Here is a 19,103-nt window from a genome sequence, read left to right as displayed (position 1 = left end):
GGACTCACACGCAGGCAGAGAGGCTCCTCTTCCTAAATGGACTGAACAATATTTGGAAGTGGGCGGCTGTCTCGTTGTGATAATGTTTTCATAGCATGAGCAAGAAGAGACTTCTCTTTCTAAATGGACTGAACAAGGTTATTATGGAAGTGGTAAACGGACTGAACATCTCAAGGGTTGTCTTTGAACATTGTCAGTGGAAGAAGGGAGGAAGGTGGGGGGAGGAGGAGAGTTCTGAAGGTGGTATAATTTTTTTTCCTTCTTTTAGGTCTGTTAATAAACTTCTTTATATTCTTTCAAGTTTGGTGCCTGCTTTGCGTTTCTCCTAATTCTTATCTCACAGCAGATAAACAGTAATGAGTATTTTGGACCAAACCACTACACTAAATTGGTGTTTCTGCCCGGTTACAAACCGAACCCGCGACATGCACATAGTCAGTATCAAGAGAAATGGGCTGCACTGAGCTCTGTGTAAGTGCTAACAGGAAGCCTAAGGTGGAACCCAGCAGTATGAGTGTTAAATACAACACAAAAGACTGATAATCAAAGTGGCAGGAAGCAGATTTGAAGAACATATGAAATACAGGCAAAAAGCAGGAAAGAAATTCAAAGAAAGTGAATATTCAGAGAGTTGGAACATCAAAATCAAAACCAGAAGTAGCCTGGTGTTTTTCAAGGACAACATTCCTTCTTTGGAAGCCTACACAGTAATACACAGTAAGAAAATTGTATACAGCTTGTTTGATAGAAGGAGAAAAGAACAGAGAGCTGTACATTTTTCATTTCCGATTCTGTGAAAGATGGACAGATGGGGAGGAGTTACAGATTCTGCTACTGAAGTGGAAAATATAAGGACAATTAGCTGTTGGTTTTCCTAGCAGACAGATATGTAGGAAAACTGACTTTATAAACTCCACATTGAAATTTGAGTCAGAATTGTAACAGTGCAGTAGTCAATGTTACAACTTGCTAAAAAAGCAAGACTTGCTCCTCACAAGGTGAGAGAGTTAAGGAAACTCCTGTCAGCTCTTTCATCTCATGGCATATAGTTCTCATGAGAGTCTGGCAGAAGATTTACTCATTTTTTGGTGGCATTTGTGCACCATACATTGTGTAGTGTGATGAGATCTCCCAGAAAGGGAGGCCATCCTTACTCAGTCTAGAGCAAGAATGGTGTTACTTGATACAAGCTAAAATACACCTGGTTCTAGTTTCTATGTTGATAAAACACTGCAGTTAACTAACAAGACTTAAAAAGATGCTGTACAACTCAGCTTTAAAAGAAAAAGGAGCAAAGGAAAGATTATCTACATATTTTGGTATTTTTAATGTGATCTTTTCTCACCATGGAATTGTTCTTTGACTCCTACTGGGCAGAGGCTTGAAGCAAGGGCAGATGTTGGGCTGCTGTCTGCAACTGCAGTTTTGGGTCTTCTCTTGCACTCTATCACAACCAGGTCTTTGCATTGCTTGTGACAGTTCATTCCACAGTCTGTAAACAAAACAACGTTTACATGATTCAGTGGCTCTGGTGTAGCATCTAAGATAGCTCTCACACTGTGCCTTCCTGGGAAGCAAGAAGCCTTCTTTGGTGTTCTCTACACGACTACCTGTAACAACACACATCTGTAGAATGACATCCCTTTGCTATGTATGGCTAAAACTCCTTTTCATTATGAAAGTACAAAATGGCAACATTCAGTCACAACAGTGACTGTAGGGGCTGCAGAGAAAGCTGATACCTGCAGGAAGAAAACTGCGAAACAGATGTTGGGAATGTGCTGCACAATATTCACAGAGTGGTGCTGTTTGTGTCCAAGGGTCTGTTCCCAAACCCTCTGAATTCAGTAATGTCTTGCAAAGCATTAGAGCTGTCAGTTACAAGTTCCTTCATCTCTGCATTTCTTCTGCCTGTCATACTATTCCTGAATCAGTTTTCTCCTCCCTGGGAGGTCAGATTAAATGGGTCCATAGATGGATCTCTGTAGCAATGGATCTCATGATGATCACGGGTTTTTGCCATTCACTATCAATTATGGATTAAAATTAACAAAGTATAAAGTACTTTACCTTTGCATCTGTATCCTTGTTTAATGACTCCCCATAGCTGAAATTCAAACAAACAGAAAGCCTATGTATTAATATATTTCTCTGCATGTTTGATACCTCCAGGTTAAAAAAAAAACAACAAACACTAAAAGCTCCACTCTTTTCTAAGATCTGAGCACTTGCAGAATATCTTGTTCCCCTACACTTCTAATCATAAGGTCAAAATGGAACTTTTTACCTCTTTAGCATAAGGTAAACAGAATATTTTACATGTGTTCATCAATGACATACAAAGTATCTTGAGCTAGTCTACTGAATACATCAGCAGGTCTGACAGCCCCTCGAGGAGTTGTGGAGCTGGAGTAGATGGAGAATTCTGCCTCAGCAGCCTTGTATGATCTCAGCTGAATGAAGATTAGTAGGACAATTTTACAAAATCTTCCGTGCCATAGGCAGTGGCATGTCATGTCTGTATCAGGACATGAGTTCTATCAGCCCTGTGGAGTGGAAGTCTCTGGATTTGGAAGTCTTGCCTGAGACTGTTTTTGGTGACACAGCCAAACTCCACAAGGTATGAACCATGTTTAAACATACTGGCCCTGCCAAGAGGGGAGTAAAGGATACCTTAGAAGGCTACAGAGGCAGAAGCCTGGTGTTCTATATAACTTCACTGATGTTTTATATAGATCCTTTTCTGTATATGACATAAGGCAATTATGAGATAAAAAAGGCATAATTCCAAAGGATGTTAACATAATTTGCTAAAAAGTAAGCTTACAAATCCAGCACAGTTGTCGCAGAAAGTGGGCCTTAAGTAAGTGGTCTCTTGGAAGTTGTGAGCAAAGCCAAGTCCTAATTTGGAATAGATTGAGCTAGCTCTCATAAAGTAAGCTGTTATTTCATCCCTGCTAATCAGACCTTCCCTGGAAATAAACAAGAAAAGTTGTTTGTGAGACATATATTTTGTTAAATGCATAAGGAGAATGAAACATATTTTTCTTGCATTATATAATAGCGATAGTTTCATGTGCAAAAAACTAAAGTGATCTCAGTAATCTTGCCAATTGTTTCCAAAATACACAGAAGCTTATCTACACATTTAAACTGCAAACTGTCAGGATAAATGAAATATCTGCAAATGCAATGCAACCTCAAAACTACTTCATAGTAAACCTCTGAATAATCACTGTTGTATTTTTCCATGCTCTAATATATTATGAAAATGTTCCTGATTTTATCAAAGTATTCATTTGCCAATTCTTTAAGGGACAGCTTTATCACAGGAAAATTCTTTAGCAGTAAATACTGACTATAATTTGAAAAATACTTCTTTTTCAATTGTCTGTTTTTCCTTCTAAATCAGCTTGGTCACCATTGCTGTAAGCCCATGTCATTCACAACACATTTAGAAGATGCTTTTGTCAGTTACATTTTCACTTCTGTCTGTGCCTGAAAAGGACGCTTTTACCACCCTAATGATAAAATACAATTTAAACACAAAAACCCCTAAATCCCTCCCAAAACATATGCTGCAAAGTTGATAAGCAGGTACTCACCAGTCCTTAGCCATTACACAAAATGAAAATGGAAAGCTGGCAGCAATCTTTTCAAATTCTTCCTGGGAAATGTATCCATCCTGATCATGGTCGTAATTTTTGAAGACAGACTGCGCGAGGTAATAGCAGAATAGTTTATAATGAGGATGGTCTGAATTACCACTTTAGAAAGCCTCCACATTAGTAATAGTTATGGATTTCCTCTCCCATCTTCTCCCAGTGTTTATTAAACAGTGCAACAGTCTAATTGGTTTTTTTGCTTGAGACTAAAAAAGCATTATGATTTCTTGATTTGCAGCAAAACATAGTGTACTGGTTTGAGACAAAGTCCACACAGGCTGGACTAAAAGTTTCACAACACAATGACAGCTGTTTTTTACTTCTGCTTTAAGAACATTCTGCCCAGACTCACATGTACAACTTGAACTAATGCTCTCAATTAGTGTTCTCAATGATGGTTTCTGCAGCCAAATCAGTGTAACTGCCTAGCTTATTTTATCAGGTCAGTGTAATGAGAAATTCAGTAATATGACAGAATTTTCAGGGCAGACACCTGTTTCCACTTGCAGAATGCATTACTGTTTGTCTCTGGCCACAAGGCAAGGAGCACACCTAGATCAAATTTAGAAATATATTCCAAAACAGCGTGTATCAAAGGATGCCTCACAATATTAGAAGTGCTTAGAAAGAAGAGATGAAGCAGGCAAGCAAAGACAAACTACCTCTCTACCCCCACCAGTTTTGGAATCAATCACCTTAACTAGTAGTTTCCCATAAAGCGGGGGACTCAAAAGAAAGAGAAAAAGCAACGGCTGCTTGTAACAAAGCCACTGAGAGGCCTCCTGTCAGACTGCATGACGTTGGGAGTCCCTGGTAGAAATGGACTCCCTGGCTCCTTGAAAGAGTGACTCTGGAAGTACACAAACCAGCATTCACACTTCCTACTGGCTCTTCAGCCACTGAAGGAATTTCCATCCATGCCTCACGGCTGCTGCTGCTATATACAGGTAAGCAAAAATATCTGATCGTGAGGACAGAAGTCCCATCCCTGTATTCTCTCATACCTTGAGATTAAGACTACAAAGATTTACAATGATGTAAAGTACACTGGCCAACCTTACTTACATCTACCATCCTCTGAACATGTTTGCTGATGGTTTTTGGATCAGGTTTTGGGGCCACTCCTGAGGCCCAGTCTGCAACTACTGGTGGTTTGGAAGGTGTCATAGGCTGAAATAAATTGAAAGGAACTTCATTAGTACCACATGGAAAGATTACACTTCTTCCATTTGTGACAGTGGACTCTGTGGCACAGGACTGCAGAAATGACCTCTTGGACCCGAGATCGTTCTTTTGATAATTACATGGTGCTTAAGCTCTTCCTTGAACTGTTCAAAACAGCAGTCATGCCTTGAACTGTCACAGTTTGCTGACAACCCTGTAAAATCACCATCTTTTCCATATTTATAAAACAGGAACAAAACTACCACATGACACTCATGGGTTTCATCATTTGAATCATGTAAGAATTCTCCATTTGAAAAAAATAGTATCAACTACCAAGATTGAGACTGATGTCATGTCTCTATGCAACAACTTCATTTGTCTTTGTGTTCATATTATAAAACCTGATATGGTGTCAACTCTGCCACATATTCTAACTTAGGCTTCATCACCAACCAAACAATTTGTGCTTTAATAGATTTACCTCAGTCCACAAAGCTACAATGTTTTCAATTTCACATACAATAAAATAAAATAATAAATTTAATGCAAGAGATAAAACTTTCTTTAAAAAAAATTCTTCTTTTTAAATTAAAATCACTCATAAAACCCCTCCTTTTGTAAAGAATCTGTAAAGGCCCTTACAGCAGCTCGGTGACTTCGTGGCTCTCGTGCATATGAAAGTTCATAAATTTCATCTTCTGTGTAGTAAAGATCAAGGGACAGCTGAAAACAAACACATTAGTTTAATCCCAGAACAGTCACCACTACTACTTTATAAACTTGTTGCTGGAATGCATTCATATTTTTTGGTGCATTATTTTTTTATTTCAATTACACCTAGAAAAAAATGACCTTGAGCTGCACAGGTGTTCACAGTGATTTGAAATGTGTCCAATTCTACATTCCAGACTGTTATTGCCATTATCTGGAAAACTGTAACATTATTGGGAGTTCAGAAGCTCTTGCATTGAAATAAAATGTTTCTTCTCATTTATGTCCTGTCATATATTGCTGCATGAAATTATGGACAAAGTTCTACACAGTTGTAATAGCCATTTTTATAAAACATTATTTAGAAGAAAGAAATACTCAGAATAATTTAGAACAAATAGCAGGAAGAAGTAAGAAGTTCACCACTTCATACAGCTTTATTTCAGGCCATGGGCCTCTGTGCTTTATTTCACACAAGAGTGCTCCCAGAGAGAACAAATAACCTCAGGCACATAAGCATTTTTATCTCTTAGTTTTTTACTGAAACAGGGCTTATCACCAGAAAGTGGAAGCAGGCTAACTAGTTTTTCCAAGATGAGATACTTGTTAGGGCCAAACAAAACTGAGAAACAAGAAAGGAAGATGTAGTATTCTAATAGAAGGGAGTAGCTTAACTTACTAGGAGAAGCTAAAATAATTATTGTTTTAACGAAGTCCCAGGTAGTATCAATTTTTTTAGTAGCATGGCACTGACTGGATATGACTGGGAGAGTCATATTTGACTAATTTGACTACATTTGACTAATGTTTATGTCAGACAGTTTCTTTAGCACCAGAAGAAACTTGGCTAGAAATGCAGTATCTTGAGGGACTGAACTTCTGTGTGATTTTGTTTTTAACACAAGGAATCCTCCTTATTGAAAGTACAGAGAGTGCATGCTACTATAGTGAAGCAGAAATAAACATTTCCTTCCCTTGTAGAAATAATTGGAAGCATACTGCTGAACTGGCACCTCTACCCTTGCTGCCAGATAAATCAGTGTCACCAATTTTTTCTCTTCTATTCCTGTACATTTCCCCTTAGATTAAAAGAAATCTTACACTCTTATGAATTCATAATTAATTAATTAATTAATTAATGGAATTCTCTATTTAGTTGTTTGATAGGTAAATGAAATTTTTAATTGGATGTATTTATCTTATCTCACAGACTTACTGTAAGCAGGTGAACAAGGTCCATATTAGCCTCCAGGGGAAGTGGCATTTCCTGGAGTTGTATCAGCTCATCTATGTGGTTATACAGAGAATATAGTTTGTATACATTAATTTTTTTGTCTTCCAAGTAGTCTGGCATGCCCTCATAAAGGGATATCAAGTCTTTCAGGTGGACCCCAAGGATTGGGATCTTAAAGTTACTGCACTCATTATAGGCACGTCGGTAACTATCATAATTTCTGTAAGACGAAAGCAATTCTGTCATTTCATTAAACACCTAAAAATAAAAAGAAAACAAAAAAATCAATGCTAGTTACTGTTTCTGTTTTTGTCATACAGCACCAGAACTTCCCATGTTATTGTTAAGGAATTTACTCACAATGGCTCTTGAAAAAGATTATAAAACTTCAAATGAAATCTAGGTATTCTAGATTTCCTACACCCATAAATCACATACTAATATGCAACTACAGATAGTTAATCTGTAGTCTAATCTGTAATGCTGGTCTCCTTACACTCCCCATTTAGTCAAATGAAAAGAAGGAGATAGGATTCTCTCAAATCAGAGGGATCTGTATGCAGTCAATGTGTAAGCACAGCACAAGCTCTCTGACATTCATAAACGCAGTCATCTTCACCCTAAAATGTGGAATGCATTATCTGACTTCCAGGTCACCAGCTGGAACTGCTGGAGAGGTCCTGGCAGAGAAACCCTGTACTGTGCCGTGATCCCACTGCAGTGTGATCAGAAGTCATACTATGGTTCAAGGTCTCATATCTGTTTTTTAAGAAAACTTTTTCCATGGAAATGAATTAGAAACAATATCTTGGGTTTTTTATAAAGGCCACAATAATCTTCAGTCTACCAGGATAAATATCTTCCCTTGTTTAAAATTATACAGGTACAAAGTTGACTCATAACACTGCAAAATCAATGGACCAATGTTTTCTCTGGGAAGTTCCTGTCAAAGTTCTCGATTTGTAACCTTTACAAACTGTTTGATGTAGTTAAACCTCAAAGTGTGTTTTCAAGTCACTAATTACCAGCCTTTTTTTACCTGCTTTCTATTAGCACCAGTATATGATTTCTTGATACAAAAAGTTATTCAAATGATGTACACACATGCAGTCCTTAAAATGACAAAATTTGAAAAACAACACGTTTCTGAAATAAGCTTTCTAACTGATTTTATAGATTCTGAGAGCTGTAAGCATTTCCAGTGGAAGGTCAGGTATGCATTGTTCATTTAAGCTGATCATACTGTGATCAAAACAGGCTCATGAGATACCTTTACGAAATATTTCAGGCCCCAAAAAGAATAAAGTATCTTATTCTCTTAAGAAGTCTCCTAAGAAGCCACATGAAGGCTTCTTAAGAAGCATTGCTAAAAAATATGCCTTCTTACCCATTTAATAGCTTTCATGTGAATTTCACAAGAATTTAACTGGAAAATAAAATAGATTTCTAACATTCAACCATACTATGTGTGCATTAGGGCTAAACTTGTTAAAGTCTGAATTAAATAAAACCTGTCATAGGGAAGTTCTTTCACTCAAAGTGCAGAGCTCTGTACTAGATTTTACAGACTCAGGATGGTCAGTGTTGCTACGGATGACAATAGTTTTGTTTTCAAACGTTCCAGGATCCAATTCTCTGTTTTCATGCTTGAATATTATTCTGTACTACTGCATGTAAATGAAAATGCAGCTCATCACATCTGACATTAAACAAAAAACCTTAGAGAATGTATACAAGTCTTGAAGGAAGTCTTGGGGTTGCAAAAAGTGTAGGAGTAACTGGTGATGTAGAGATGAAATGACAAATAAAAACCCTTCAAAACCAAAGAATTTTTGTTCTGTCTTTCCATCTCATCCAATGAAGTAAGGTTGCTTTTAGTGTGTGCAGTGAAAAAAAAGTTAAAGGTTACCTTATTTGTAAAACTTAGAGAAGCAATACTAACCTTAATTACATCATGAGGAACACATGAGCTTGTTTCCTTGAGCCTGGAAATGGAGCTGTGACAGAGGCCTCCTATCACTGCCATTAATGTGTTGAAATTCTGCAGCTGGTGGAGCTTCTATGGTGACATAAAAAAAAAAAATCAGCATTTATAATTTAAAGGTTCAGGTTGTTCAGCGTGCACACCCAAATTTTAATTTCCTCTTTGGTATTGCTCTGAAGTCTTACAAGTCTTGTGACACTTGACTTCATGTATTTTGGTAATGAGTTGTGATTTTACTGGGTGTAACACGAACTTATTCTACTGTTACTAAATCAAATATTAGATTTTCAGATACAGTAAGTCTTCAAAGTACCCCCTCAGTAGTTCCCCCTCTTCCCACAGTCTACCACAACTAGGAAACACTGCCTATTATCCTGGTTATGAGTGCAGTTGTATGCCAACCATACAACTTCGCATTACTACGCAAAGAATACGAATATGACCGTAGCTCTGCTTTTATCCAGAAAGGTGTTTCTGGTGGAATGCTTCTAACTACAGCCAAAGGCATGCAAGTGGCTCATGCTCTGGAAAGCTTCACAGCCACAGCTGGGAATCTCACATGCTGATTCAAAAGCAAGTCCAGTTTTTCAGTAAAAACAATTTCTTCAGAATGAACATGAGAAAGACCTGGTGCCATGGCACTGTAATATCTGAGCACTTGGTAAGGCAGCACACACACACAAATACACATGTGCTGTGTATGAAGCAGGAGACCAGTGCCAACACTACCAGCTCACCCTACAGTAGTAGCATAGGAAGAGCAAAAAAAAAAGGGCTGTATCAGAGAAAGACAAAATAAACACCAAACATGCCAGATTTTAACTGACCTGTGCAACATGAATAAACTTAATGAACACTTCAGCCCGAAGCTGTGGTGTTGGTCTGCTGAGAACCATTAGCTGCACCCACTGAGAGATACCATTGCAAAGAGAAATCGATCTTTCCATTGTTGGGTTCTCTTTCACGCAACTATTCACAATGTAGTTCTGATAGTCTGAGAACTTAAACAAACAAAAGAAACATAAATGAAAATTCATGTAGTTTCATATACCTCATGATCTGTGTGCAGACAGAGGTCTGCTTTTCAAATTAAATATAAAAGATATATTTTATACCTTAAATATCCGTAAGACTGAAATCTTTCCTTTGTAAAAGCTTTGTTAAGTTCAAAAGCAGGGGCTTCGACTAATTGAATTAACTGAAAGCATCTTTTTCCTGTATCTCAGGGGCCTTGGCTCTTATAAACCCCAGGATGAGCAGAACTAGGGCTTTCCTCCCAGCCTCAGTGGCTTCACAGATTCATTGAGTCTAGACTTCTATAGGGAAGGTTAAACAGAATTTAAATTGTAATCTAGTAACTCAGTAATAGTTTAAGGGAGTTCAGTGTTCAGTTTATGCATTCTGTAGCTGGGGCACACTTCTGAATTAAGCTATACTAATACAAAAAGCAAGTTCAATGAGATTAATACGAAACTGAGATAAGACCATTAAGAATGAGGGCTACAGATTCCTTAATACTTTCAATACAGCTTGTGAGATTCTCTTATTTAATCAAGGCAATCTAAAATTGTTTGGTAGACACCTGTGACACAGATTTTTTTTTAAAAGCCATTCTTCCATTAAGATTAAAGAGAAGCAATCATTTGCTTCTGTTGATGCAATTTTTATCCGTTCTGTTGATTTATCCATTAACAAAAATGCAGAAGAATTTGATCATCAGAAAATGTGACACACAATTTTTACGTCCATTCTTTACTATGACCACTAACACTAACATCTTACCAAAAACACTCAGAGCCATAGGAGGCATATATTCCTTTCCACAGGAATATGTGGAATAGCACTGATCTTTAAGCAAAGGCCATAAATTGTCAGGCTGTTGTTTGTTTCTTACTCTCCCTCTCTCACCTTCTCACAACTTTATAAATTTTTTCCATCTGTTTAGTAAGAACTATCAGCACTTTAAAAGCAAAACTGACAGCAGACACCTCTAGATTTCTCCTCTCATTAAATTAAAAATGGAAGAAATGTTAGTAATAAGTACAGCTGTCTCTGAGATTACATAGTACTTACTTTACAATTACTCTTTGAATTTTGAACCCCAGCCAGGTTTGGGTGGATCTTGAAATTTAAGCAACTACTCTATATAGATAGATAGGTAATTTTTCAGTATCTGACTACATAATTATGGACTTCATAGAAGTTTCAGTACAACTATGAATCAGTTTTATGTTTTGTTCTCAGCATCTCCTTCGGAAAAGATTTTTTTTTAAATGCTGAAAAAATTAATCCCTAAAATGTTACTTAAAAGTTTTTAATTAACTGTAGTGCACAAATTTATTAATGAGGTCAGCTGTAACAAGCGTGTTAGTGGCAGATATGGTAAAGAAGTTTAGGTACTTAAATAATGCAGGAGCCTGTTACTGTGGTGACTAACTTAAGAGCCTCAACAGGAATCCAGATTCTTACAAAAGACTGTGGCCTCCCTGTACTTTATGACTATAAATTAAAATACTTTCCAAGCACCAGAATGCCTGCAGTCATTACTCTGTGAACACCACTCCCAGCATTTTAATTTGCTACAAGATGGGCGGTATCTCATGGAAGATTTTGCTGTGCGCTGTGTACGTGATCAAATATTCCCTCCTGACTTTCAAATGCCCAAACCTTTAAATAGTTATTTCAGTGCCCAATAACACAGCCAGTCGTCTTCAGTCTTTTTCCTGGTATATGATGCCGTATTAGAATAACGAAAGGATTCTATGGCTTAGCACATCATGAACAGATTCTGCAAAGATTTAATTAATATAGCTAATTATTAATTACACATTTTCTGACCCAAAGTCTTGGTAAACTCATTTATACAAAAAACATACACAGGTACCCTGCATATAAAATGTATATATGTATGTAGCTGTTGGAACTCCATGACACATCTGACACAAACTAAAACCATACTTGTTGCACCCGTTAATTACCTTATATCTACACAGAGGTTCTGAAAATGATAAGTTATATAAGCTTTGCATATTATTACTGCCTACAGGCAGCAATCTGTGCATGACTTCGGTTCTACAGCTTATTGAGTTTAACACAAAACACAGAGTCACGTACTGTCAGCTCAAAATAAAGTACATTAAAACACGACTGTGAAATCTTCCACCATCTAGTGAGAGCCCCTTTTCTTGTATAGGTTCAGCTTCATATTGTAGTGCTGCAAAAAAACCTGCCAAAACCAGCTAAATAACAGCAACAGAAAAAAAAACACACTGAAAAAACCACTTTGCTTTCACTCTTATTATCACACAGGCTTTGCAACCCTCCTAGATTTTGGTCTCTAACATTCACTTTTCCATGTGTAAACTGTATCAGGTTTTAATAGAGGTAATGTTGTAGCATACAATGATGCAAGTGAAGCCAAGGTGCATAGGGAAGTTTGCATCTTAGCAGCTACAAACATTACGGAGAAAACAAAACAAATGAAAGAAAAATTAGATAAATCCCTAAGAATTGTTTGTGTACATGAAAGCTGGTATAATAAAATATGTTTATCCCCCCTTACATTAAAAATGGCATTTTCTAAAATGCTTTCTTATCTCTAGTCTTTATTTTGCTATGCACAATCAAAAAAGGCAAGCAGAGTCCAGTGGACATCTTCAATGCAGTCCATTAATCACTGCTCAGAATTGCTGTACTGTTCACCACAGCCACAGAAGGTGAGCATTCTAGGAGAATATTCCAGGTTTCCTTCATTCAATTTCAGCCTGATTACTGATTTAAGTCAAAGGACGCTGCTTGCTCCTGTGCCCAATGACATCCCTTGTTCTAACAAAAAGAGCTTCTTGGGAAGAAGATCTTGGATTTGGAAGAAGGTTTACTCCTCTTCCATCCAACTGATCTTGCCTCAACTGTTCAACAGCTGAGGTTCCTTCTCCCTCTCTCATATGGTTGTTGCAGAAGGGTTTTTACTCAGAGTAAGTTCCACTGGCCACCTTCAACATGAGTAAAATAAAAAAGAGTCTGGAAACAGATTGTCCAACATCTCGTATGGCAGAGTTAATCTTGTAATACTACCTCTCAGCCATATTTTCTATGTCCTTCCCATCTTTGCTTAATATAAATAAATAAATAAATAAAAATAACTTACTGATATTCTTCTGAAAGACTTAAATTCAAGATAGGTAAGGTGGTCTGACAGCTCCTCTGGCTCAAGGTGATCAAAAAGAAGTGAGACTTTCCGTTTCTTACTGGTGTTGGCCTTTACACGCTGTGTCAGCTTTCTAGACCAATCCCTAGAATTTCTTTCAAAACACAATTACTCCAAGTTATTTACTGAAGAGCAACATTTTTCTCTTTCCCCAAGTCAGAGGTAACATTGTTTTCATGCCTTACTGCAATAAAAAGTGAATTATTTGAACTTCTAAACAGAAAACTCCTTTCATGCATTAGAGATTATATGACAAAACATTATTGTTAGTCTTTATTGTATTGATGTAGTATGTTAAGTACAATACAACTGTCTTACTAAACAGCAGGAGATTCTACGTAATTTCTGCATTTTCAGAATAGTTGTCTGTAACTTCATCTCCACTGAACACACCCAGCGCTCCTCCGTTTAATAATTCTTAGATTTCCTTGACCAGCCTCTGAGTATGAACTGTCTCCTTTTGCTATTGACCCACAGAGTAATACAATTTATTTTAATTTGAAAAACTAAATATCCTCCCTCATAATCAGATACAAAATGTATGCCAAATTCTGCTCTGTTTAGCCTGTGCATTTCCAAAGTAGGAACTGACACTTGTGTCAGTTGAACTTTCCACAGAACTAACTTACTCTCATATAACAAGGAAAGATGTCTTCCCAAGAAAGAACTTGCATGATGTATAGATGTAGGACTTATTCTTGCCACAACAAGTATTTTATAACCAAAATCATCTAAACTATATCAAGAGTCTGACAATGTAATAAACCATATCCTCACTTACCTTTGTTGCTAAAATAGAAACACACTTTTTTTACCTCATCTCTTACCCAGTCAAATTGTATTCTGCTTTTTCATTGATTTCACGTGATCTTGCAAAACCGTTAGGCACCTACAAATTTTCTAAGTTCCCTGGATAGAGTAAAACTTAGCTGTCATGGACAATCAGCCCAAAGTCTACACTGCAGCTAAATTCAACCTAAGCCATTCCTGAAAGGCATTCTGTTCCACTACATAATGTATATTTCATCTGTAATGAAGTATAAATTCTTCTAAGGGTACATAACATAAAACTTGTGAGAGACATTATATTTGAATAAAGGAAATTCAGAGCAAAAGATTGTTTTCTGAGTATATTGAGACTTTGACACTCACATTTGAGATGTGTCAATTAGACGACAATGTAACTCCTCACCATTAGCTCTAACTACTTCTTGAAATTCCTCCATAGCTGTGGATAGTTTAGAGTCCATTTTGAACATAATCCAGAATTCTGTAATCCAGTACCTATTAAAATTAAAACACACACACAAAAAAAAACCGTTTTGATCTAACATCAGTTAGGCTGAAATTTAGGTATCTGCTCCTGTTTACAAGTTGTATTACTTTTGAACAACTTTGGAGGATAAATCTTGCTTTTAGATGTTTTCGCCAGGCTACCTTAATTTTATCACAAAGCAAAAGTTCAAGACTAAAAACAAATTAGAAGATACCTGGCTTAAGGCTGTAAAGAACTACACTACGCATACAGCTTGCAGTAAATTTGGTATCAAAATTTCTTGCTTCACAATAAATCTAGACATTATGCATCCTGACGTATTCTTAATGAAATTTCAGGTTTTATAAACTTCCTTAAAACTTGAAATTATTTGGTCTGGACATCAAAAAAATACACTTTGATAGTCACAAAAATTTACTAACTAAATATATTTAATAGTTTACAGCTGATTCTGTCCCACATGCACAAAATCTTTTCAGAGAATTACGGTTTTCATTGTGGGGCATTCAAATCTTTTCAGTCATGTATTTTATATTTCAACTCCTGCATGTGACTTGTCACTAATTGTGGCAGGTTGACCCTGGCCAGCACATAGGTACCCACTCAGGTGTTCACTCCCTCCTCTCCCCCTGCAGCGAAATGGGGGAGAGAACAGAAAGGGCAAAGTGAGAAAAATGCATGGGCCAAGATAAAGACAGTTTAATAACTAAAGGAAATAGAAAAGCTTAAAAAAAAAAAAAAAAGATGTAAAGGCAAGCACCATCTCACACAAGATGCCCAGCAACTCTGGACTACCCCCTAAGTTTTTATTTCTGAGTATGACCCTGTATGGCTTGGAATGTTCCTTTGGTCAGTTCAGGTCAGCTGTGTCCCCTCCCAGCTTCAAGCTCACCCCAAGGCCACACTGTGGCAGGGCAGAGTGAGAAACAAAAGGCCTTGATGCTGTGCAGTCACTGTTCAGCAATAGGTAAAATACTTCTGTGTTTCACTCACAGATTCAAAGCACAGCATTACAGCAGCTGCTATGAAGAAAGTTAACTCCATCCCAGCCAGACCCAGTACCCAGCACTATACATGTAAAAATCTGTGCTTGTTGGAAAAATGGGACTGCACGTTCTTACGGATGCACGTATGTATAAATTTGCCTGGAAGCAAAAATGTTACCAGATTTCACACAATACTAAAGCATTCTGACATAACCAATAATAATCTGCTCTGAGGTAATACAATCATCACAACTGAAAACAAATTCTACTCTCCTGTTACTAATAATTTCCCCCTTTGTGTATCATCAATCTATTAGAGCTGAATATTTTCTTTCCTGTTTTCTCTAAACTGAGGTATCAAACTTTATTATACTTAATAGGTGGAAAAAAAGTGTCCCAGCATCACTGCAAGTGACTAAGTAGAATTACTGAGGAGAATTACCTACCAAATGCAATAGAGCTTTGCTTAGTATGAAAATATCTGCAATATCCCACCTCATTTTTAATAGACCTATATAATAATATTAGACACGCTTCTATCATTCCCTGAGCACTGTCAATTTTCACAGATGTTTAAGATACAGATTCATATAGATTCAGTTCAAAACTGTGACCCGACAACTCATGCACTGACTTAGACAGGTCTGCTCAAAGCCAGTTGGACCTTCGTGTGTAAAGCTGCTAAAGTGAACCTTGAAAAGCTGAACACCTGTTTCTCTTTCTAATGTCAATTTCAGATGTGCAAAAACATACTTATATATATCACACGGGTGACTGCAGACAAATGACTAATAGCTACCAAGAATATACTTACCTCACAAAATAGCATATCTTTACACACTGCATGGAAGAGTTATTTTCTAAAGCATTAAGATAGGTAGAAAACTGTTAAGGAAAACCACATCCATTCACATAAGATGTAAAATGTAACATGCTTGATGCTTCCTGTAAGCAGTAAGAATCATCCTGCTGATGGCAAATATTATATCAGATTAAGGTTTACATAAGTATATACAAAGTATACCCCAAGGTTGTTACCGAAGTTTATTGCAGCTATGACCATGAGCAACATTGATGCAGTTGCCAGAGTACTGAGCAGTGTTAAGTAGTGCAGCAATTCTGTTTTTCACATGTTTCTTTACAGCATGCCTCTCATAAAACTCACACTGACACATCTCATGATCATTGAAATAGTAATACCAAATTTATCAATCACTGCGTTTATGAAGAAATCCTTTTCAGCTAATTCACTGGAGCTTTAAAAAAAAAAAAAAGCTATTATCTTCTATTTTCTGTTAAACATAACTAGTTGTAGACAATGGTAGAGCAAAATGTAACATGCCTCTCCATAGTAACCTCACCTTCCTAGCTATGCAACAGTTTTCATTTGATTTGCTCTGACAACTGAAAGAAACACCCATATTCTTAGTCTATTAGCTCTTTAAAACATGTTCTGATATTGTAGCCAATGTCTGTTTGTTGCAGTGACCCAGCAGTACTGCATTATCTGTTGAAGACACGAAAAACCTATTTTGAAAATGTATTATGCATGTCTTGATTCTGTAATGGAGATGACACATACATTTGCAGGCCTGAAAAACATAATTTAATGAAAATACCTTGTGGATCCACTCAAACTCTGACTGAAACTAACTGCAGCCTAAATCTACCACAGCTGAGGGCCCAAGCCATCTGCCCTTTAACATTAGGCTGACTATAGAACTGGTGAAGTCTAAGTAAGTTCTCAAATATCTTTAAAGGCTCTTCTCTGAATGTCTAAAAAATTAGATTACTTACAAAGAACTTGTAACCACCTAAAATCACCCATGTAATTTAGGGGATGGGAAAGGGTGAAACTGGAAAATTTGCAAGGTTTTGCAAAACACAAGAGCTCAGACTACTTGATCCATTCAAAATTGTCTTTAACTTTCAATGTCTTTACAAGGAGCTATACACAGAGTTAAAAACCAAGCTTGCAAAATATGGAAGTCTGATAAAAGTTTGAACTGCTTTTCTGATTGCAGAATATGTTCCATCTCAGAAAGATGCAAGCACTGACTTTGCTTCATTTTCCAAGAGCCCACAAGCCTAAGTTAAATGCAACACTACACCACAGCTGCAGCTTTGCACATTTGATCCAACACCTGTGATTAGAGAAGCAGCAGGACGGACAGTCCTGCTACAGACAGACAGTCAAAGCTGCAGTAAAGCTCTGTTGTCAAGGATGCTGCTTGTAAATGCCTGTAAGACACAGAGTTTGAGGAAAGAAAGGATTATTAAATTGAATTGTACCAAAACTGGATGGAGATTCTCAGCATGACCGGTGTCCTTCCTGTACTGTGCTCATCTAATTAGGACTAAGCATTCTGTAAAGATAAGAAGACAGGTAACATATTCCACAATTAAAAATTGCAAAGAAAGGCTAGTACTGTGAATATGATCTAGTAGCTACATTGCGAAAAATCTAATGAGCCAGAAACACACATATATGAATCCAGGCAGACAACTCAAAATGGGAACAAATAGAAAGGAAAAGCTTATGATTTATTTCAGCAATTTTGAGTGTGTGTGAGAGAAATAATTTTTGTTGAAAATTTTCATATCCAAATGATACAGTTTTGTTCTTTCCTCTTTGACTTGATGGTGGACACCTGATAGGTATTCTCTCCACAGCCAACAGAGGGTGATTGATCCTAATTAAAGCCTGAACTGCAGTGTCATCTTTTGCTCTGTGTATAACAAACTAAACCAGACAAACAAAAAACTCCAACCCTAAACCAAACAAAAGCACACCATACAACCAAAAAACTGTAAAGAACAAGTATACAATTTAATTAGTGGCATACTAATACACCCATAGATTAAATATCCTCTACTTACCCATCTCAAACTTGTCAAGTTTCCTTAAAAGCAGGTGAAAATTACAAAGGATATAGATCAACGAGTTTCTGAAGCATGTCTGCAGAGGAGATGATAAACTGATGCATGGCCAGAATTATTTTCAGCAGCTGGTTGTTTTGACATGCATTTCCTTCTAAATCTGAAAACAAAAAGGATTATTCATATTGAAATCTTGCTATACCTTCATAAACAATTTGCAACAGGCTTTTTCAGAATCCTAATTCCAATCAGGTCTGTTCATGTATGCTATTTCAAAGATAGCAGTAACTTACTAATTTAGGAAGCGCATCATTTCTCTGGTGAGAGCCATATAACAACTACTATATTTCACTACCATGTTTGGAAGACCCTTAAAAAATTAAAACAAAAAAAAGGAAAGAAAAGAAAAAGGAAAGCAAAAAAGCAACTGTGTGTCAAAAGCACTCAGAATACCCAGATAATTATACACAATGATCTAAGCCCAGCAAGGCACTTAAATGCTTTAGGCATACGAATATAAACTTGGAAACAAATCACTGAACTGCAAAGCAAAAGAATTCAGCTACTGAGCCATGTCAGGCAGTTACTGGTATGACTAAATATTCTCAAGCAGTATTCTCAAGCAATATTCTCAAGTGTTTGTGAGGCTTTTTGTACAGATGACATATATAACACCAAAGTACACACACAGGATAGCATTTATACATAGATGCACATGGAATGAGACACAACATATGCTGGAAACCCAGAGGTTAATCTGTGCATACCCCCAGTGGTGGACCTAAATGTCCTGAACTATGCATTACAAGGATTTCAGCTGAAGAAGGTCTTTAGACTACATGTCTCTTCTTGGTCTTGTGGGGTTTTTTCCTATATTCCAAAAAGATCAAGGAAATGAAATGTAGCAGAACACTTTAAAAAGCTTCCATTCCTGCAACAAACAGTAGTGAAAGTGTTTGTAAATATTAACTGACGATGTTCTCCCACAGCCTG

General features: G+C 37.0%; 1 protein-coding gene across 3 annotated transcripts in view; it reads right to left on the bottom strand.

The window, feature by feature from the left end:
* RASGRP1 (RAS guanyl releasing protein 1) overlaps positions 1–19,103 on the bottom strand; it is a 37,060-nt gene that overhangs the window by 3,626 nt on the left and 14,331 nt on the right. Inside the window, exons 3-15 of one of the 3 annotated variants that reach the window (XM_008639738.2) lie at positions 18,165–18,270; positions 16,045–16,107; positions 14,121–14,252; positions 12,909–13,062; positions 9,589–9,762; positions 8,720–8,836; positions 6,760–7,035; positions 5,475–5,555; positions 4,731–4,835; positions 3,606–3,715; positions 2,828–2,972; positions 2,071–2,107; positions 1,346–1,492 (exon numbers count right to left, since the gene is read on the bottom strand). In XM_008639738.2, the coding sequence (XP_008637960.1) occupies positions 1,346–1,492; positions 2,071–2,107; positions 2,828–2,972; positions 3,606–3,715; positions 4,731–4,835; positions 5,475–5,555; positions 6,760–7,035; positions 8,720–8,836; positions 9,589–9,762; positions 12,909–13,062; positions 14,121–14,252; positions 16,045–16,107; positions 18,165–18,270 (1,647 nt within the window). Of the gene's footprint in view, positions 1–1,345; positions 1,493–2,070; positions 2,108–2,827; positions 2,973–3,605; positions 3,716–4,730; positions 4,836–5,474; positions 5,556–6,759; positions 7,036–8,719; positions 8,837–9,588; positions 9,763–12,908; positions 13,063–14,120; positions 14,253–16,044; positions 16,108–17,522; positions 18,271–19,103 lie in introns of those variants that run through there. The other 2 variants (XM_017742247.1, XM_017742245.1) reach the window with 2 other exon arrangements.

The sequence above is a fragment of the Corvus brachyrhynchos genome, unplaced genomic scaffold, assembly GCF_000691975.1.
Source record: "Corvus brachyrhynchos isolate BGI_N302 unplaced genomic scaffold, ASM69197v1 scaffold115, whole genome shotgun sequence".
NCBI classification, from domain to species: domain Eukaryota; kingdom Metazoa; phylum Chordata; class Aves; order Passeriformes; family Corvidae; genus Corvus; species Corvus brachyrhynchos.
This window is presented reverse-complemented; position numbering and strand designations above follow the sequence as displayed.